The sequence below is a fragment of the Pholis gunnellus genome (assembly GCF_910591455.1).
Source record: "Pholis gunnellus genome assembly, chromosome: 6".
NCBI classification, from domain to species: Eukaryota; Metazoa; Chordata; class Actinopteri; order Perciformes; family Pholidae; genus Pholis; species Pholis gunnellus.
This window is the reverse complement of record NC_136532.1, coordinates 14,432,347-14,455,367: the sequence shown is the minus strand read 5'-3', so window position 1 is coordinate 14,455,367 and position 23,021 is coordinate 14,432,347. Positions and strand designations below refer to the sequence as shown.

At 42.5% G+C, this 23,021-nt stretch overlaps 1 protein-coding gene across 1 annotated transcript in view; it reads left to right on the top strand.

Moving 5' to 3' along the window:
• Positions 1 to 23,021, top strand: part of arb2a (ARB2 cotranscriptional regulator A) — a 142,517-nt gene that overhangs the window by 50,685 nt on the left and 68,811 nt on the right. Inside the window, exons 7-8 of the mRNA XM_079160880.1 lie at positions 6,378 to 6,596; positions 17,772 to 17,891. Of these exons, the coding sequence (XP_079017006.1) occupies positions 6,378 to 6,596; positions 17,772 to 17,891 (339 nt within the window). The remainder of the gene's footprint in view (positions 1 to 6,377; positions 6,597 to 17,771; positions 17,892 to 23,021) is intronic.

The following is a 23,021-nucleotide window of genomic DNA, read 5'->3' as shown; positions in this document are numbered from 1 at the left end:
CAGCTCTACATATAAACAATATCCAAATGAGCCCAGACATCCATGCCAAGGTTAAAAACTCTGCCGCTTGTTTCAGACAAAACTACTTGACTAACTCAAAAGGTTAGACTCTTATTCTGACCTAAACTATTTGTGCTCATTAAGATCAAGAAAAAGATAATCATTACCACAGAGTCTTATTTACTTTGACCAAATTAGTGTACGACTACATTAGTGGAAGCCAACACGGAACGCAGTCTTTGAACTTGAAGTGAAAAGTTGAATTTAGAAACTTAATTAAATGTGTACTCTTTACAAGAGGAGAAACCCAAGCAGTGGGCAATTTGTTTGAAATTAACTCAGGGGGCAGATGGGGAGATGAAGCTTCAGTTTGTCTTACTTTTCTTATGTCAACATTTGTGTTGGCTTTTCAATTGATTGCTTGAACATACATGGGTTGAACAGAGCATCAAAAATATAGTTTAGCTCACGTATCTCATGTGTATGTATTGCAATTTATGCCACCCAATTTAGGTGTAATTTAAGCCCATTAGCTTGTTATCAATTGTTACATTATGTTGTCTTTTTTTAAGGAAACTATGATAATAATATTTTAGGTCTCCTCCGCAAGTACTTGCATGGCCCCTGGGTATCGCTAGTTATCAAGAGGATGATTGATTTTGTGCTGACAGGCTGATGACAATCCCGTCTCATCCACTCTCACCCCTAAGATCCACGCATGTCTTTTCATAGCCCCACTGGTACAGTAAGTGCTGTCCCACCCTTCTGCTCTCAGAGAAACATCGCTGTGTGTTCGGTTGGGTATGGGGGGTCTCCAGACTGGTGCTCTGTTAAAATGAGAAAGGGGGCACCGTGACATAATCTGACATTACTGTGCGATCTGTGTGGTATCTCAGCCTCAGGGAGAGGAGGAGTGGGAAAAATAGAGAGAGAGAAAAGAGGGGGAACTGATGGATAAAGGGACCCTGCATGCAAAAAAAAAAAGCTCACGTAGAGACGGAGACAGGCAAGGTCACACAGAGCAGGGTGGCCCTGACAGGGAGGGAGAGTGAGAGTGTACTTGTTATTACAGTATTTACCTTCCCTCTCAGCTCCTTCATGTCTCTTTATTGAGGAACAGTCTGTGTTTTTACCATCTTCCTCCTCTCTGTCAGGAGTTTTGTACTTGTATTTGACATCAATTTAGCAACTGAAATGCAAACAAATGATGATGCCAATGCTTTGCTCTCGCTTATTCTCCAACTTAGCATTTCTTCCCGGTCAGCCATTGTGCCTCGTTTAGATCTCGAACCAGACTGTAGCCTGCAGACATTCCTCCCCTCCTCCTCATCTTATTGGATATGCCATGCAGGGTGACCCTTTCTCCCTTGTCAGTCAAGCCTGAGCAGCGAATCGGGAGCGGCGTGTTGCTGAAACAAGGAAGCGGAGCAAAGGCTGTTGAGAAAAGGGAGCGCCGTTTGCCCCACTCCTCACACAAAACTAATAAAGTAAGCTGCCCGAGATCCAATTTCAATGGAAACCTATAGATTACACGCTGATTCTCAAGATGTAAGATGCATATGCACAGATACATAAATGCACTAAAATGCAAGTGCAATGCGAAGAAGAGCATTTATATGCTTCTATTCAGCAAACAGCCACACATACAACCTCAAATTCATGCAACCATACCATCCACTTTCCTCACTGCACGCACCCGTGACCGCTATCAGCCATGCTTTGTACCTGTCAAGTGCTGTCCTTTTCCCTGTGCCCAAAGCCCTGCTCACTACATGAGAGCTCTCACATCAAAGCTTCGCTGAGCTCCACATGCACAGATGAAACACCCTCTCACTCCGGCCGCCTCTCTCCCCGATCCCACACATTAGACACATTTCATTTCATTACAACGCCACTGGAAAAATAGAGGTGCTGCTGTCTTAAAGGGACATCTTATTTACTCTCTCTCTCGCACTTGGGCACTCACTTGCATGTGGACTCGCACACGGAGACACACGCACTATCCGCTTTCTTTCCAAATAATGTGACTGAAAGGGAAAATAATGATCTGTTACCATCAAAGTTCTAGTGGACAAGCGGCATCTAATTTGACCATACAAAGGGCACATCATTGTCATCAAAGAGTATTGACAATACTGTGAAGACAGTGCAGTATGACTTCAGTTATGTCATCATAAATGACAAATAATGCTTAATATAGTATTTATATTGCAGCTTCATATGTTTTCTTTAATTAAATTATCATTTTTCTCAATACCATGGAGATAGTAACGAGCATGTGGGTGTTCAAAGACCTACACAATGCTGCATGTGGGAAGGTCGGACGGCGACGGAGGAAGGGTTTCATCACGATGATGAGACGAGCCCTGGTTTCCTTAGCAGCGACAGCCTTTGTTGTGCTATCTGGTGTGGGACAGGCCGACAAAGGAGAGCTAAGGAGCGTCCGGACCGGGGTGATGGGGGTGGGATGCACCCCCCCCCCCCAAAGGGGTCGGGGCGACCCTCTTGACCGCTGGCCCCAGGGCAGGAACGCAGTGTGGTGGTGGCACAGGGGCACCCACAGGGCATGGGAAGAGACTTAGCCTGCATACTGCAGCAGAAAGACGAGACTGACCCAACGCTTGAGGACCGTGTGTATGTGTTTCATTTGGGACGGTGTGTGTGTATAGGACAAAGGCAAAGTGACCCGATGTTAGCAATGTGTGAGAGAGAGATTTAGCGGTATAAAAAGCAGGGTGACCCAAGGTTTGCAGTGTGCATTTGTGTAAGATTCACACTTTGACAGCACATCACAACACAAAGATCAGATTTAGCAGGTGTAACCAGTATGTGTGTGTGTGTGTGCGTTTGTGGGAGAGACTTAGCAGTTAGCTAGAAACACAAAGACCGAATGACCTAACGCTACAATGGTGTATGGAGAGATTTAGCAAAGACTAGGATGATGAACATTAGCTCTGTGGGAGAAATTAGTTCTGTGGGATTTTGGGGTAAGGGTTGACATTGTGCTGTTTAATTTGAATATCATATATTTTCTTCTAAATAGTATTATTTTGTACATAGGTTGGTATATACAATTAGACAATCACACTAGTAAGTAATACAATTTAATTTATTTATTTTTAAACATAAAAAGATAGAAGAATCACATTTATAATAGAGAATTATTTTAATTGAAGTTCACATATATATACATTTTTCCACAATAGCGTGCGTGCTCAGTCCATCAGCCGAGACTCGGTTGTATATTTGGTTGATGGAGAGAAGAATAAGAGGAGGAAGTGTCTGGACAGGGAGAGCAGTGCTTTCGACCTCTGTGTTCAAATAAATGATGGTTTCCGACATAGAGGTGATGTCATCTCCACACTAAGTACGACAACACTAGTCGCCTTTACAGCGATGTCCTTCTGGGTGACTGGACAGCTGAAAGGGTTAGCACTGTTAGCTCGGTTAGGTGTGTTCGCCTCTTCATAAGAAAGGCCTTGGGCTACAGGCCACTCAGGGTTAGCAAAAGGACGCTAAAGGCTAGGAACCGGGCCACTTGAGGTTACCAATAGTATGCTTAAGGCCAGAAAGGGTTATTGACCAGTAAGGGCACTGGAGACTAAACATGGTTGTAGGCCACTCAGGGTTAGCATTAGAACATGTGGGCCAGTGTTGCTAAACTATTAACTCTTGGCCCTGTGAACCAGGATTAGGGGAAAGGAGAAATGCACACAAAGTGATGTGATGGTGGTTAGGTGTGAGGATTTTTCTGTTATTTTTTCTCTGTCATTCTGTCCTTCTTTTATAGGACATATTTTGACAGCGCGGTCTGCATTCATTTAGTCATATTTTAGTTTTTCATAAATATGTGTACTGATCAGTATTGAGTTTAATCATTTATTGATTTCAAATGTGATCTTGTTTTCATGATGTTGCTGCCTTGGGTTAAACTTGTCTTGTCAGTTATTTTATCAGGCTGCCACCAGTGGGCAGTGGCACAAAGCTGGTGTCGATCTGGTTGTACTACATCTCCCTGTCTCTCCTTCCTTCTCTATTTATCTTTGTCTTATCATTTTATCTATCCATCAATCTAAAATCCTTCCTCTCTGCTTCTCACTCTTTCTTTCCTCTCTGTCTTCCTCTGTTCTTTTTCATCGGCCGATCCATCTGTCTGAATGTGTGCTTGCGTGTCTGAACTTCTGTATTTGTGTGCAAATGTCTCAGTGATGTCTGCAGGCTGAATCAAGTCTCACTAATAGATCCTCATCTATTTCCTCTCCAACTTCCCTTTTTCCTTTGTACATATATACACACAGACTCATAAAAATCCCCATGTTTGAAGAAATATCATCTACGTAGAATTTGCATACAAACTATAAAGTGGACATGTCGTTTTTTTTCAAGTCATAAATCACTTGCTAAATTTCCATTAGACTTGCTGTACCTTGGAGTAAAATACAAAACTTCATTCCATCATCACGCAGATGCGGTTCTGTCGCAGGGATCTTTTTTAAACTGGAATTAGAATTTCAAAACACATCTGTTGAATTTTAAGTAAAAGCTAATGTAATAGTAAAATCATTTTAGATTTTAATTCTAAAATGTAATAATTTGCAATTTGATCATGTCCAATTTTCTTCTGGCTTGAAAATACTGTCTTAAGTTTCTGATCTTTATATTCATACGTTTTACATCACAAATATGTCCAGCGAGGGAAGGAGAGCCTTGTCTGAATTTGAAAGGAAGTGAGAATCAAACTAATTTTATAATCTGAATAAGTGAGAACGTGTCATTTTGCCGTTGTCAACACACGGCAGGTGCTAAGGGAAGGGGTGTGTGGCAGGTTTGATGTCGATAGGCACAGGAGGGACACACACTCATGCTGCGCCAACGGAAGACAAGCATGTTAACACTTATTACGGAAGAGGAGACATACCGCCTTGAGAGGACAGTGTGTGTGATGGCGATTTGCGGAGGAAGTTGAGTGACACTGCCTCTCTTAACTCCTTTTCACATCTCCTACACTTCTTTTTTTCCAGCCCTGATGTCTTCGGTACTCCTTAGTGTGTTTCTTTCTGTGTGTATGTGTGTCTGCACAGGCGTATAAGTATTGGGGTGTGTGAATGTGTATGACAATGGGGGTTGTGTGTGGAAAGTGTAACAGGAATCCATCCATTTCCTGCTTTAGTTTCAGAGTGCTTTTGACAATAAACAGTTAATTAAAGTGACTTCAGAGTTGAAGCAGTCACCAAAGGCTGTAAGAAAACCTCCTTATATCCACAATGCGTTTCACTTATGTCATTCTTTGTTTTTATAACCACTTCTGTTTCTTTTCTTTTCTTTTTTAATTCACATATAATTATTAATTCACATTATTAATTCACATATAATTTCCGTGTGAAAACTTTCACATTTATTGAAACATTTCTAGACGTTCTGACAGGTTTGAAGTCCTGTACACACAATAACATGAACATGCACAGATACGTATGCAGTTGTGGCTAACTCTTTTGTTGAGTGATGGTGGGATCGATTGGGTTTGATATTAAGTGACACATGGCCTTTGGAGTCACTAAATGCTACTCACCGACTGAAACCACCGGCGCTGAATTTCAATCCCCCAGTTACTTCCCAGGCTTGTCCTTGCAGTGACACACTCTCCTCTGTCTCTTTCTCTAGCATTTCTTTCAGTCTGGATTTGCGTTATTACCCCAGTCGTCTCACAATCTGCGTGTTGTTATGTTATTATTTCCTCATAGATATCCACTACCAAGCTCTTTCTTAAACACTTGAGCTCCTATCAGACCTCGACTGAGCAGGAAAGTTTTTAAGCTTCAATGTAGCGGAGATTATCATGCAGTGTTATATCAGCTTTCCTCAGTAGGTTTGACCAAATTAATGTTGTCTCTTTCTGTTAGTAAAAAACAACAAACTAGAAAAGGACAAAAACTGTTTTGTAAACGTTACATTTTAGGTTTATTTTTTTATTTCTGCATTTCAAATGTAATTTTTTTCAAAATGTAATTTTGGGAATTAAAAAGGAATACAAATACACAATCATCATTGGTGCCTGATTAATGTGAATTTTCTACAGATCTCCTTTTCTCTCTGACACACACACACACACCACACACACACATTCATCATTATTTTTGCCAAAGATATATTTATTATATTTCATATACAGTATAGAGTCTGTATAGTCTGTATTTTTTAGTTTAGTTTTATATTATATATTATATTATACAGCACTTTGTTATAATAGAAGGTCTATACATTTACAGTTTGTTATATTATACTACAGCAATGAAAGCAATGAATATATAAAATATTATAAATACTAAACGCAACATGAAACATGATTCTGATTTTGTGGCTTCTTATCTGTTTTTTAGGAGGGCTACGGTGTGATGGTGCTCAACCCCAATGAGAACTACCTGGAGGTGGAGAAGCCAGCCATGTTCTCCCCCCTGCCCTCTCCTACTGAACCCTCCGACGAACCCGCTGAAAAGAGGGAACGCAAAGATGATAAAGAGGGCAAAAAGAAGAGAGAATTTTATGAGAAGTACCGTAACCCACAGAAGGAGACGGAGACCGAACGGATCCCTGTACGGGTAAGTCTGAGAGGGAGGGAAGGAGGGAGGAGAGAAAAAAAAGGAAGGCAGGAAGGAAGTGCTGGAAAGCCGCAGTGGAGGGACAGAAGGATAGATGTTTGTCAAAAGCAGACACGATGGGGGAGGTGGACAGACCGACAGTTTTGGGTCGTGGGAGGAGGTAGGAGAAAAGACATAGGTGAGGAAATGGGAGGGAGGAATTTGGGCAAGTTTGGAAGAGATAAAAGTGGGAAGAAGGTGCGGGGACGAGGAAGGTGGGAGGCAGCTAGCTGAGGAAGCTCGGGAAGGAAATGTTAGGTAACAAGGGATGATGGGAGGCTGGGAGGATGGGAGGCAGAGGGAGAAAGAGAGGCTCTTGTGTGGTCAGCCTGTGTGTGAAGAGGTTGGCCGTGCGCCAGTCGCCTCTCAGTGAGCAAGTGTTAACCACATGGCTACCTCCCTCTCTCCCTCATCCTCGCCCTCTTTCCCTCTCTTTTTCTCTCTCAGATGGTGGGCTGGTCAGTGTAGCTCTGGCCCTTCACTCTTGTTGACCGCTGGGATTATTATCTCCCCAACACACACTCTGCAAACACACTGCAACATTCTTATCATGCTACACTGACTGTACACCCCCTAATTACACACACACACACACACACACACACACACACACATTTATGCTTTGCACATACACTAGACTCTGCCAGTTTACGTTGTGGTCAAACAAAGGAAGCAACCATTTAAATAAATATGGTATAAGTGATGAGAAATTAAAACAATGTTGTCCTCTGCATAGATGTCTTTTGTTTTGCCCCTGCCAACAGAATTCACTTAATTTGCCTCCTCAATGGGGTCTAGCCATTTATTTTTTGCTCTCTTAAAAGCTCTTATTCAGTAAGATTTTGAAGATTAAGGGCACACTGAGCTTGGGTTTTTCCCATCACAGGATTTCATATTAGACAAGTGTCCTCATCAATTATCTGTGTCTTACTCTTGTTGATGGCGGTAGCATCACAGCAGTGCATGTACCCTTGTGTGTGTGTGTGTGTGTGGGTTTGTGTGTGTGTGAAATGCGTCAGTCTCTGGTGTCTGACAAGAGTTAGGGATGTTTTGGGACTAGCGGGCGGTGTGTGAGCTGTCAACGCAGGCTTTTTTTCCTCTCACCCCCATGGCACTACCCTTACACACACTCTAATACGGGATAATTAGCCGCAGTTCTATCGTACTCTATCACACTTCTTTGCTTGTGCGGTGGTTTCCCAGACTGGTGAACAGTCTGACGTGAAACTGACATGAAACTCTTCTGGTAAACACTCCATCATGTTTTTCATGTAGTCAAACTAACTTATATGTTTTTTTCATTTTACACCAAAAATCAATAGTTAAAATCCATTGCTTATTTCATGTGAGCTTGTTGTATCATATCCTAGTTGTGTGTGTGTGTGCGTGCGTGCGCGTGTATCAATATGTCCATGTGTTGCCATCTACATTTAGTTCGACTTACGTCAATAGGAGTTTGTATTCAATTGTTTTATTTTGAAAGTGTAACTTGATTGATTTTTTTCTCCATATAGATATATTTCTCTTCTACTCTTACTCCCTACCTCTTGCCTTAAATCTATAACACTCAGTAACGTTAGCATTGTGCGATCGTTAACACTGTCCCAACCAAGGTTCCCCTATCCACTGAGGAAGCATGCAATATTATTCACATCTTGATATTGGGCTCAGCTTGCTTTCCCCATGCCTGCTTAATGCATGCTGGACAGGGTCAGATGCATTGAGACAGGGCGGCATGCAGCAGTGGTGTGTCTTTTTGAGACTTGGCTCACGGTCTTGGCTTCTCTCCATGAGGTGGACAGACATCATAATGAGTAACTGAAGAATATTACACACCAGCCCAGTGTCACGTCAAGTTCCTCATCTGCTTAATATAAGTTAGCACATTGATAATTGATTTAGCAGCCCTATAATAGTGCAGTATCCAGCGTTGCGGCACTTTTGAAGATTTGGTTTATAAAAGAAATGCGTTCTTTATGTTTTTTTCAGACTAGCAGGTTAATTCAAAATGATCCTCATAAGCCAGAAAAGTAGAGGGGTCATGTAGAAGGTTTAGATTTTCCAGCCAAATTCACTTTTCCTTAGATGCAGGGATTGCAAGACTCGGGATAAAGATTAATGAGTTAGCAGGTTGGCTCTGTGTTGGTGCCCCTTGAATTTTGACCTTTGACCCAGAAGTCAGCAGGATGCTAGTGTGTATGACCTCTCTTCTACCGTCCACGCCTCCTCCTGCACTGCTTTACTCTCCCCTGCTCTGCCTCTGTCCGCCCCAGAGTAAGCTGTCACACACATGCACACACACTCAGGACACACACACACACACACACACACACACACACACACAGAAAACACACATGCAGTAATGCATGGGCACACACATACCGACAGACAAAAGAGTAAAGGAGGTGGAAAAAGAACTAAGGTTTTGACGTGTGTGTGTGTGTGTGTGTGTGTGTGTGTGTGTGTGTGTGAGGGCCCGTGTCTTGGGTGGGTACTGTTCAAAAAGATGAAAACAGCCCCGCTAAAGAGGTTTGATTTGATCCACCACCCACTCCGACTAACAGAGGTGAAGGAGAGGGATACACACACACACACACACACACACACACACACCTTTTTTATTCACTAAAACTCTCACTCTAACTCCCGCTGAGCTGCCAGACCACCTGCACACAGCCATTCAGAAACACACACACACTCAAATATATACCTCCACTCTTTGGTAATATAATGAAATATAACAGAAATACCATAAACCATACTTGAATTACCACCCGTCTTGCTCTGTATTTATACCTATAAGACTTACATTGTGCTTTTTTTACTACATTGACACACACAGACACACACGCATGCAAGCCACGCCAGCTCCCTTATAGAGTTGAGTTGATTAATACGCTTCCTTACACACATTAATAAGCTCTTAACTGCTTTTAGGATTCTTACTTTTTAGCCTTGGGTTCATAGTGTGCAACCTCTCAACCTTATCTAATCCCTCTCCTCTCCTCCAGATCACACACCACTGGGCCATGTTTAGGGGGATGATGGTGGAGGCGGGAGAGAGAAAGAGAGGACAGAAGGAGGGATGGAAGGATAGAAGAAAGTCTGATCGGAGGGATGCTGATGAGGATAGTGGAGGGGCGGGGAGGGGGTTAGCACTTTGCCTTATAGAAGTTTGGGAGTTCACTTTACTCTGAATTTTAGCAGTAATCCAGTTAGCTATTTTCTGTCAGCCAAGCGGAGGAATGGCAGGAACAAAAGGCACATTCATGGGCTTAAGAAGCTTCCAAAGAGTTCACCCAAGGCTGGCTGGCTGGGATTAGGCCAGCAGGCCCTGGAAAGAAGAAGGGGAAAAAAAGAGCAAAGGGGACAAAAAACAGAGCTTCGCCTTTCTTTAAGCACCACTTATTTTTATAAATGACTGGAATACTTTTCTCTCTTTCTCCCTTAGTTGTTTTTTTTAATGCTTTTCCTTTTAGGATCTCACATTGTAGGTTGTGCAGAGAGAGATAGACAGAGAGGCCCTCGCTCCAATAGCATTTTGACCTAGTGGATTGAAGCTATTCCTTGTTTGTTTTTTCTCCCACTAAATTCAGCTTCAGTGCAACTTCAAAAATGAGATGTCTGTATGATTTGAGATTGGTGGGCGTTGAATGCTTTCACTATGACATTCCCGGCCTTTTCTCTACAAGTATTCCTTTTTCACAATCAAACCACATATTGGGGCCCTTCAGTGTGCTGGTGTTTCCACTCAAGGCATTATTTAATTCCCTTGTGTTTAAGCTTTTTTTCTCTTTTTTTTTTTTTACCTCTCACTCTGGTTATAGTTGATGTAAGACCTTCTCCTAAAGTTAGGAAATAAGAGTTTTGTTGTTGTTGTTTGTTAGTTTTTTTGTTTTGCATATCATACCTTCAGTTTTTGACTTTGGAGTACTGTGGTCTCCAACTGACGGATGTCTTGTACTGTCTCAACTTATCTGATTGTTGTGGATTGTTCAGAGTGTGCTTCCTAAAGGAAGGGGCATCCATTATTTAGGTCCTGCCTCTCCAAGACCCCATTATTCCCAGCTGCAGCTGTCCACAGGGGCAGACTGAGATCCTTGTCCTTGTCTGTGTTTAGCAGATGACGTCCTGTTTCCCCATGTTCACACTGTACTACAAAACGTCCTGAGGAGTCGCTAACGCACACACACCATGCACACACACTTACACACCAAAACTTGATTATAAACATTAGGACATGGACACACAAGAACACACACTGGTAATTGTATTTGACATGGTGCTACAGCGTTTCTCTATGGGACTGGGCTTATGCTCATTGTCACCTTCACCCCTTTGCCCCATTCTGTGGCCCACAAGCAATTATACAGACAGGGTTTATTTAACCTTTGCCCGGTGGTTGTGCTGAGAAGTAAGGCTCAGCATATCCAAGGACAGGTAGGGACTTGATTAACCTCTGAACTTGGTCAGAGGAGAGGTCAATAACCAGGGCTAGAGGGCAGCTCACCTGCTTGCTGCAGAGAGCAAATTGGCTGGATGCCATCTTTGTATTTGGGTGTGTATCTCTGTGTGAGTGTGGTAGAGGAAAAAGCTTTGAACTGTGTGCATGTGTATCTGTCTTTATGAGCTACGTTTTCATGTTAAGGCCACAGTACAAGCACACTGTGGTGTGTGTGTGGACATACATTCAGATTTATCTGATTGTGTTTGAAAATAAGTGTAACGGGGAATGCGTTTTACTTCTCAAAGTTTTAAAGGGGAGTTAGATTTTGTGCTTGTTAGTGTTACGTGTAGTACATAACATCTGTATGTGAGAACACATACCTTTTGTGTTTGTGTGTTTGCTCAAGGCAGAACCAGTGTAGTGGTCTCAGATCCCTGCTCCCAATCTTCTAGTCAGGTCAACCATCAAACACATCCATCCTGCTTCCTTCGCACCTCCCCACCCACTGAGCTCGCTCCCTCCCTCTCTCTCTCTCTCTCTCTCTCTCTCTCTCTCTCTCTCTCTCTCTCTCTCTCTCTCTCTCTCTCTCTCTCTCTCTCTCTCCTTCTTTTTCTCTCTCTGCACACAACCCCATTGTGGATACAGGCTGACCCGAATAAAGACATACACACACACACACACACATGCGCGCATACACACACACACACACATGCGCGCATACACACAAACACAGCACCTCAGGGTCATCCTGGAACAAACACAGCCTTGTCTGCCTGCCCGCTCTCCTTTGCCTTATGTCAATTAATGGCTCGCAGTAATTTCACCTGACAATCCGGGCGGCAGCGCGAGGCTAGAAGAGATGTCACAGCGATGACCTTTCTGGCCTGCAGCCGCTCTTTTCTAATAAAGACTCTCACAAACCCACAGCAACTTCCTTTGTACTTTGTTAATGAGTTATTGATTTGAAACAATGCCCAGGCAAATATTGTCAGAGCAGACTGACCTCACCAAGGTCATGCTATTTCATTGTATACAGTCTGAGCCCGCTAATCTGCACGTGGGACGACACGGACGCTATAGTTTTTCTCTCCCTCCATCCCTCTCTCTCCCTCACTTTCTCTCTCCTCATACTGTATATTCGTTCATTGCAAAGTCGAATAACACACCTACACATTCCTCTCTCTCGCTCTGCACTCTCATACACGCGCGCACACAGTTTTCCCCCTCTTGTTAGTCTGGCACACGTTTTTCACCTCGTTCTCACTTTTCTCTGTCTCTTTCTCACATCATTATATTCCCAACTCTCCATAGGTACTATACTTGCTAATTACCCACAATGCCACAGTCATTATTTTCCCATCTCTGCCACTAATTTGCTCCATACCTTTCTTTCCCCCACTCTAGCAGACCCATCAGCTCCCAGACAGCTTCTAGCTAACTTCAGCTCTCTGTCGGCCTCAAAAGTAAAGAGAGTAAAGGAGGAAAAGACGAGAGGGGACAGAAAAAAGGAAAAGAGATGGCGAAGGAGTACACGTCCCAGACATTGATTAGATTGCAATTGCAAACAGGTGTCGTTGAGGCCCACTTTTTAATTGTGTGCGCAGAGTCATGTACGCAATCACGCACACACAAACACAAACTAACTTACTCTAATAACCTCTCTGCTAACACCAAACATGCAATTATGTACATTGCTTATTTAATATTTAATCATTAGGCCAAATGAAAACAATCCTGTTTTGATCAGGACATATTTAACAGTATAATGACTGGGGCTGCAGGTGGGTTTACCCAGTGTGTGGTCTGAGAGCAAGAGCGGACTGAGAGATTGAGAGAGATCGTTCAGCCAGTCAGTGCGTGTGTGTTTGTGTGTGTGTTTGTGTGTGTGTGTGTGTGTGTGTGTGTGTGTGTGTGAGAAGCTCTGCTGTAATTTGAGTAATTTGTTTCTAACTTTTCTCATGCAGGAAGCAACTGTCTCATGGTATTGTTGTGTGATGTGTGTTTGTAGTACTTGTACTTTTACTTCAGCTCTCACTCTAACCCCTTGATATAATTCTTGCAAGATTAAAACCAGTACTGCCCAAGCAAAAGGGTCCAAACCCGATAAAGTTGTTTAGGGATCCCGTGACACTGTCCTGACACTTCTGGCTCCCACTGAAAAGTTTGAGTGTAAGAAGTATAATGGCTCTTACCCACTAAATTCCTTCCGGTCCACACTGCTCACCATCTCCCAACCTGAAATTCCAGCTTCCTCCAAAGTGTTCTGAAGTCTTTTTGTGTTTTGGATGAGGAGGAGGAGGAGGAGGAGCAGAAGGGAGGTGCAGGGAGGTCTGAAGTGGTTGTTTGTCAGAGTGTGTTGATGTTGTTAGATTCATTGCTTCCTGTGTTGGTCAGACACTGCGTTTGTGTTGGCGTTGGGGACTGTTATTCTGGCTGCAGCGCGCTCCTCTCTCCCACTCCCCTCTCCCTGCTTCTCATTACAGTGAATAAACACGGGGCGAGTATTGGACAACTTTTGAGTGTGTGTGCACAAGTTTGCATCTGTGTGCATGCAATTATTTGTGATTTTGGAGTGTGAGTTGTTATTGTGTAAGTAAGGGAAAGAGCTAAATTGAACAAATTCTTGAAACTAGACAATTGGAAGGCAAACACATTCAACAAAGGAGTAACAGTTGGAACCACTTACGGACTAAAAGTGGGGTAGATAATCATGCTCAATGTCGTGTAGCAGGTTGTCTAGCTGGCAGTTTTTATGGTGACTCAAGTGAAACGCATAATCAGAAGTCTGTTGATTGGCTAGCAGGCACTTGGCTAAAACCACATTTTTGTATATATATACATACATATAGTGTTATTTCCTTTCAGGGCTTCTGTAAACATAGAGTTTTTGCGCTTTTACCAAAAAGCTCGTATCTCCACAGGACATTCTCCTAGAAGGATTCTGGCGTGTTTAGGTGTGTTTTTGCCAAAGACAGATTTTAAGAAGTGGACAGAGTCGTCGTCCCATTGGTTTGGTCTCTGCAGGTTTGAAGCCTCGAGTTCAGCATTTTGGCTATCGTCATCTTAGATGATCAATCACAAGGTAGCCACGCCCTAGAGCAAACCCTGCTTTATTTTCCATTTTTGCTTTTAATAGGACCATAATTTACAAAATGGACATCATTCTGTATTGAAGAAGACTTGAAACTAGCGATTGAGACCATTGAGGTCATTTTCTCATTTACACTCATACAATCTGACTTATTTTTGAAACCACAGGAGTCGTCCCCTGATGGCCAATAGAGGAAAGGCAAATTTTAGGCACTTCTGCATTGTCTTCACTCTTCAGAACCGGAGGTTGCCGCTTGGTTTTGGAAAACTTTAGCCTGGCTTTCTTGTGTGTCTCTCTCAGTAGTGGGGTCCTCCTGGTTCTCCTGCCAATTGAGTTGGTGATGGATTGTCTGAGTTGAACTGGTGGTACTGTACCTTGTGTCTGGAGATCAACTTGAATCTGTTCTGCAGTTGTCCGAGGTCCTTCCTCCACCATTTAAACAATCTTTATGCATCTTTATGCATCTTTATGCTGCAATCTTTGAGCAGGTTTTCTCTAGCGTCCTCTTCCAGGGAGGTTGGTGACAGCACCATGGCCTTAAACGTCTTGATAACATTGCGCACGGTGGACACAGGAACATCAAGGTCTGGAGATGGACTTGTTGCTCTTCTCTCTGACCTCCTCAGACAATTCTCTCTTTGAATGAGTGATTGTTATATTGCCGGCATCTGTCACTCACCTGCTTGAAATCCAATTATTTCTTGCAACTTCTAAAAAGGTTCCAGTGATATTGTTTGGGCCATTTCTGTGTGGAATATACTCAGCTTCAGTATTTTTTTTATATTTCAAGCTTTTTTGTTACATGTTTATGAATTCCAGGTCCAGAGCTGAGAGCTATGACGGACTCTCTCTCTCTGTCTACTTTCTCCTTTTCTCTAGCTCTCTCTGCCATTTTATATATTTTTCATAATAGTTAGCTGTCAGCATCTGGCGACTTTCTGGTCCTGAGACTGTCTAGTACGCAGATTCGTATTTTATATTCTCTGAGGGGACAGTATGGATCACCATATATTTGGTAAACACACACACAAACTGCACACACCCTCATATGTCCCTTGACAGTCATGGCTGAAAGATGTTGGCAACAGGTGTGCAGTTGGGATGCTATTCTGACAGTGCTGGCAGATACACACACACACAGACACACGTACATACACAGTGCGAGGAGAAACTGTGGAAATAAATAAATAAGCTAAGATACTGTGTGAGAGCTGGTGACAGGAAGCCGGTCTCACAGGGCGGTGTGCTCCACTGCAGCTAATTAACCCCAGGAAATAATTGCAACAATATGCAAATGCTGTTTAGATAATTCACTACACTGCCATGCCAGGTAGTCAGTCACTCTGTTGCCTGCCACTGAGGGTGGAGGCAAATATTGTGTGTTGTTGTGTGTTAGGTTGGGTGATGGAGTCAGGAGCATGGGGAGACTAATTTGCCACCATTAAGACATCAACTATGCAATATGCGTCTTTTAATTATTTGTATTGAAAGTATATAGATAAATATAAAACGCTCCTCTTTTCTCTTCATTATGTAAGTTATCACTCATTGACACGATTTGTCTGCAATCAGTTGATGTCAGCAGGATTGTTAAGGAAGAAAATCTCTCTCTCTCTCTCTCTCTCTCTCTCTCTCACACTCTCACACACACACACATAAAGGTGCTATGTACAGAAGCAAACCCTGCCTAATGTCTCCATGTCGGGCATTGTTACTAAAGGGTGGGTGGAGAGGTGGACAAAACGGGAGACGGAGGAGTGTAAAGGAGAGCAGGTGGGAACAGCGGAGGAGAAAAAGAAGGTAGAAGAGAGGGAAGGGGTGAGGGAGGGAGGGAGGCAGGCTAATGAAATGGGCATCACAGATGAAGGGTGACATGGCAGAGGAGAGAGGAGGGAGACTTCAAAGGACTTTGATGTCACAGCCTTTCAGACAGACAACTCTGCTTCAGCCAGCATCTCCGTGCATGTAGGATAACACACACACACACACACACACACACACACACACACACACACACACGGGGTGCACTGATGGCAGAAGGGCAGGGCAGAGCGGAGTTGCCTGCTCTTGCATCACACTGTGAATTGAGGTGGGTGCTGACACTACAACCCCCTCATGCTAATCTAGCAGTAAACACAAACACTCTGACAGGTTAATTTACCTCTAGACAAACACAGCAACAAAAACACACAGCAGCACATCATCAAATAGTGGAAGCACACACACACTTTGTACACACAGGTACACACAAGCAAAAACATCTCATCAAATCACAAGTTACCTTACTTTCTATATAAGGTAAAGTTTCAACCATATTGTATGTAGTGTGTTTGTTCTACACCATCTCCTCAATTACCAGCTTTAGAAAAGGGAATGTTGAAGTAATTATCTTTCTTTGATAATATACCGTCTTACTTTGTGAAATGCAAACACATTTATGGAAACTAACAAGAGAGTCTCTTAAGACACCTCCTCTGTCCTTTACCTCATATCCATAATTATTTGTTTTGGAGTCACATGGAACCGTTTGACACTCAATTAACAGATGAGTTTTCATTCTCTGTAGGCCATGTGTTTGTTTGTTTGTTTCAATATATTATTTTTGTATGTATATATATATGTATGCTAATTAAAAAGGATTGTGTGTGAATAGCGTGTTTGCATCCAGCATTGTGCTATCTTAAATACAGCGTGGTGTTGTGATCTAAGGATACAGGTGTTTCTAGTCGACAAAGCTCCATGTGTGGTGCAACCTCTTGTGGGAATGCATTGTTGATTTCTATTGTGAACCAGACAGTTTGATAGGAAATCAAAGTCTAGAATCAATGTCACAAGTTCATTAATGGATGCCCTTTTCTCGCCTGTACTTTTACTATTGTTCTTTCGAGCCCTGGATAATCGCCTACGTCTCTGGTTAATTAAACATGCCTTCTGGTTGTGTGCGTAGTCCTGCATGTGTGTGCGTGTGTGTGGTGTGTGTGCGTGTGTGTGCGTGTGTGTGTGTGTGTGTGTGTGTGTGTGTGTGTGTGTGTGTGTGTGTGTGATTGTGTGCATGCAGATGAGAGTGAGAACATACGTGAGGGTTTGTGATTGTCCTCGCTGGTGCGAAACTGTGCTGTTTTGTTTATGCATGTGTATACGTCCTCCTTGTGTTTTTTTCCTTTGACCTTCCCCTAGTGTCTTCCCATTATGCCTCTACTGGTGTATAGATGGGCCATCGATTCAGCAGCAGGCCACAAATTAAGATTTAAACGTTACGTCACCCAGCCTATTGAGTTTTACATTTAGGGCATTTGCAATATGCAAGACTTATTGATTTACCAAAGTGTGGCTCTTTATAGAATCCCCTCCGGCCACCACCACTTTTTGTTTCTCTTTCATACCTTTCCTTTTTGGCTGGCCCAGAGGTGCAGGATTTGATGCTGTAGCATTGAATTAAAAGAGTTTGATAACTCGATTGATGCTCCAGTCTTACTGGATGCAGACATGTTTGTATATTTGTAGTTGCACAACTGAGTAAGTTGACAGCCTTCAAGCTCATATGATTTACATCAGTGTTCTTTGTTAGTGATATAACATTAGACTTTTTGTGTTGCAGGAAAATGGTTCCTCGGAGGAACACGTGCTGTACGTGTGGGACCACTTTGTGTCCAAAGCCGCAGCCAAGAATGTTTTCATCATGGCCCACAGCTACGGAGGGCTGTCTTTCGTTGAGCTGGTGAGTGTTTTAGTTTTCCGCATTTCCTTTTTACCTCCCACCGACAAAGAGACACACTGAAACAAAATGCGCTCCTGTCAGTACAATCACTTACATACATGTTCGTGTTGGAAGAGCTGAGTATTCCATATAAACCGTTGTATAAACTAAAATTTAAGTTTGCAACACCCATACATGCACACGAACATGTCAGTATGCAAAACAACTACATATTGCTGAACAAACACATATATATGGAAACAAGAAGAGCAGTATTCACACTGGCCACCTCAGGGAGACAGGCACCAGAGTTATGGTGTGTAAAACATGGTGGAACGATTACAAATAAATAGCATTTAGTTTTGGAAAAGTACTGCCTCTGTAAACAATCTGGTTCATCCTTGTCCTTGGGCACTATCCACCGCCTCTACACATCAAGAACACGAGGAAAGCAGGGGGAAGAAGAGGGCTGGATAAAGAAATGTAGTTATGGCAATGCAACAACTGAGTTACTGTTAAACCAGATCTGCTGCAGAGCATGCAGATCTCCCAGCCTTAAGAGAGACAGAGGATAGGTGGAAAGATGGTGGGAGGGAAGTGGATTTGAAGAAATTAATGGTGCACAGGGGAGGGTGAAAGTAAAAGTTTGGCCAGCCTCTTGGCTTTGTAACCGCACCCTTCAGCTAAATGGGCCTACAGTGTGTCTTTAGTGGGTTACATGAAGGCTGAGGTCCATTCTTTATTTTTTGGTCTTTGGTTCACTGCGATATCCTTGTGGGACTCTGCATCACATATTGATCATCACTTTCTCATCTGTTAGTGTTTTAACGACTAGAGTTACATATTAATAATAGCGCTTCAGGGTGCAGGTCGCTAATACCATCATGGTAAGTTATTTACCAGGTCGGAGTAGCATTTAGGAGTCATGGTCAATGGTGGGGAGGTTTGTTTGTACCCTGTAACTCTGCTACTCGCTGTTTGACTTATCATCTAATCTAAGTCTAATGTGTATACTACTAGTGACATACCGTATACAGCAACAAAAACATTCACTGTGTATTTAATGTTGAACAAAAAGGATAAAACCTCACCATGGCTTCGAGCTCTTTCGTGCCGTTTTATTTAAAACAATGTTTTGATCTTAAAATCCTTACACAGTAACTTAAAAGGTGCTCCATAAGAAATACAGAGCATATCTACTGCCTCCACACGGCTCTCAACATGGCGAAGACTGAGCCGGCGGCTCGCAGCTAACAATACCTGATAATATTAATCCGACTGATAAATCACCTTTAAAACATCTTAGGACACTTCCTCATATGAAGTCCAGCATGCCGTAGCTCTCTACAGCTTGATAATAGGAAGCAAAAAAAAAAAGTCTAGTTCAGTTATATTTGCGGCTTTTGAAATTTCAACAAACACGTGTGTGTGTGTAGCGATCTTGGCTCAGTGCCAGGCTTGTTGCACACATGCTGTGCTAGCCGAGTTTAAAATACTGAGGACTTCACTGTCTTAAGCTCTGCTAGCCAACATACGGTGCTAGTTGTGTTTGCAAGCCTCTCTATGATCTGAGAGCTCGGGTACATTGCCAGTTTGCTGGTTTCTTGATCTGAAGGATTTACTGCTCGACTCACTACATCCCATATTATTCCAGACATATCGCTTCTCTTTTCTCAGGAAAGGGGAGGTGGCACTATAAGGATACGGCTAGTGGGGGATTAAAGGTGGGCACTTGTCCCACTGGTGTTTTCAGGAATATTTTCTTTTCTTTCTCTTTCACCTCCTCTTTTTTTTGTTTAGTATTTTGTAATTTTAATTTGGCTGCTAAATATTCATGCAGTGTTTTGTCCGTGACAGCCTCACAATCTCCTGGGCTTTCTGGCTGTGTGACGAAGACTAGCTATTCCCTCTATTTGTCTCTCTATGTTTCCTTCAGTCAGACTCCCTCTCTGTGTAAAGGACTCAACAAGGTTTTTAACCGCATTCTTTTATGTGATGTCCTTGTCATGTGAAAACCGTCTTTAAATTACTCATGTACAGTATGTGCATATATAAATACAGAGCATATAGCAGATGCAGTATGGAGAAGGTAACATCTAAACAGAGACTTGAAAGATCATTGTGTTCACTTTAAGTGACAGGGTTTTTGAGTATGCCATCGTCAGGTTTCCCTTGAGGCCATCCCAGCTTCAGTTGTCTATTAGTGTCGAAACTCCTTCACCTCTTTACAAACTGACAGAAACACATATACACATTCATATTCTTTATTAGCTACCCTCGGTTACCCACCCGTACCTATCAGCAACTCATCTACAGAGAGCAGTGTGCCAACTTCTCCAAGCCAATCATGCTGGTTTTGAAGAGAGTTTTTTGTGTTATTATAATTTATTATTCTGTTTAGGTGCGTTGTTCATGTTAAGTATTACACTCCAGGCTATTTGGCTTTTTATCCAAATACATTCAGACTACTTGCATTTTACAGGAATACCATATAAATATACACAGGGTATTTAAAGGAGCCAAGATACATTTCTTACTTTTTATTGCTGTTTTTCTGCACTCCCTCACACATGCATGCACACACTCACGCACATACATGTGCTCACCGTCTACTTAATTGAGGAGAAAGTGGTCCAGCGGGACGTGGTGGGAGGTGTGTGCGCATGAGCCGGCGAGTAGAGAGTGGAGCCTTGCGGGATGAACCGTTTGACACACGAGAAGACCCAGAGAAAACAAGCTGTCTGTGGGTTAATTACTACTCCGCTTTGCAGTTAATAAATACATTTCTGATCAAGCACATCAAAAAGGCACACCATTAATTTCTCCTGCTCGCTCCCCATGCTCCGAAGCATGTTAGCCCCTGTTTGGAGCGCTCAAGTGTTTCATTGCAATTTGATTTCTTTTAAAACACTTCACAGTGTGTACTGACTAATTATAGATACATCAAAGAGTAGCTAAATGCCTTTGAATAAGTGCTGCAGGGGGAAAGCTCTTCCTCTGCTTCGCCCCCACCTTTCTCGCCCTTTTCCCCTCTCTATCATTCTTCAACGATCACAGAATCCATCCGTGCTACTTTGTTTGAAACCCAGTATTCCTATATATATATATATATATATATCCTATATCTTCCAAAGTCTTACAGGTTTTAGCATGGCTGTGGACCATCACATACACACACAAACTGGCCATGTTCCTCTAGGATCCCGGTCTGTAGTATCCTTTTTTCACCTCAGGACAAAATCTCACCCCAGAACGAAGTAAAGAGAGAGAGCGAGAGAGAGAGAGAGAGTATGGGACCAGGGGGATAGAACCATACAGAAAAAGGGCCCTGCCTCCTGTCTCTCCCTTGGCTCAGTCTGTCTTTTCATCTTTTTTCATTGCCAGGAGTGCGGGGGGTGGGTGTGTGGCATGGGGGGGGGGGGGGGGGGGGGGGGTTGGAAGGGGTGGTTGTGATGAGGAAGGGTTGTCTAACCCGCACTAACCTTCCGAGCAAAAAAGGAGCACTCTTATTGGATAGGACAGGGCAGCATTATATAAGGTCTTATGTAAGAATGCATCTGTCTCCGAGTACACAAATGTGTGGGTGCCAACCAGACAACAGCCACAACAGCCCCTCAAGAATATGATTACAGATTTTAAGTGTCCTCTATGAACACGCCACATATATACAGTACATGCTTGCAGGATATCTTCCTTACACTTTCTGTCTCGAGCCATCTGTTTCAATCTATAATGAATATACCTTAGTTCTCTCTCTGCTGTCCTTGGATGCATGTGTGTGCAAGTGTGTGTGTTCTGTCCAGGAGTTGGATGTGGGAAGAGATGCTTGAGGTAAGACGGATAGATATGAAGGATTTCTTCACTCCTTGTGGACTTCATCGCCATACCAGTGTGTGGAGGATGAGAAAGATGAAACACTGCCGGGTGAATCAGTCGAAGTCGGAGAAGTTAGTTTTACATAGCTCGGAGTTTAAAAAGAGATTGAATTTTCCTGATATGGCGTCTTCACACTAAATGAGGTTTTTATGTGGTATAGGAAGATGCAGAAAAAGATAATCAGATTCTCAAGTTGAATTAAAAGAAAGAAAAAGTAGTTACTCTTATATTTTCTGTCTCTTTTAAGATTTCCTATTCATTTACCACAAGGTAGTTTTCCAAACAATCTCGTTCCCATTTCTCTGTGCAATGCAACTGTTTTTTTTCTTTTTTTTATTACTTTGTTTGCATAGTCGTCCTTAACTTTCTCACTCTTCAATCTTTGTTACTATATATACTACACCCTTTCACCACAATATTTGCCATTCCAAAATCCACTCTGCTTCATGTCCTGTATTGTGTCCTCATTTCCTTCGTCCTCCTAATTCCTTCTCTCCCAGTCGTGGTGCCACTCAGGGCAGCTGTGGTGCCAACTATGCCCTCTGTGCAGGACTCTGGGTCTGGCAGTGGTCTGTACAGCTTCATGACTGGCATGGTAACTGCCCACTGAACACATTGCAGTGCAAACACTTCGGTTTCCAGTCCTCGCTCTTTTTGCAGAATGCCTCTGGAAAATAAAAAAAAATGCACATATATAAATATTACAATTCATTATATAAAGTGTTGTTATTGTACCTTATTCTTATTTTTACTTATACTACTTTAAAGGTTCTCTATACGACATTCAGTACATAAATATAGCAGCAAACAACTATTTATTTACATATTCTAAATGTAAAGATATAGTGGCTCATGGCTACCTGAGCAGAGAATGAAGTTGCTCTTCCTCTGTGTGTGTGTGTGTGTTTCATTCTGAGCTTCTAAGTCCTTTGTTTGTACAGCCATTCCAGGCTCTCGTGGGTCAGCTGTAGCCATGTTGAGAGCCGTGGAGAGACACTACATTTGCTCTGAATTTTAAATTTAGCACCTTTAAGTGTCTATACCTGGTGTATTTTGACACATTTTTCCCTCTAAATTAATATTTTAAAATGTCATGTAACGTTTATTGTCAACTTCCATGGTTTTAAAGGAATATACTTATTCACTTTCTCGCTGTAATTTAGTTTTCATATTTCTTTATGTGTATTTAATCCGTCAAAATAGAAAACTAGACATTGTGGTTTCATGTGCGTAAGGTGATTTAAGTTAACTTCTGCATCGGAGGTATTTATATGA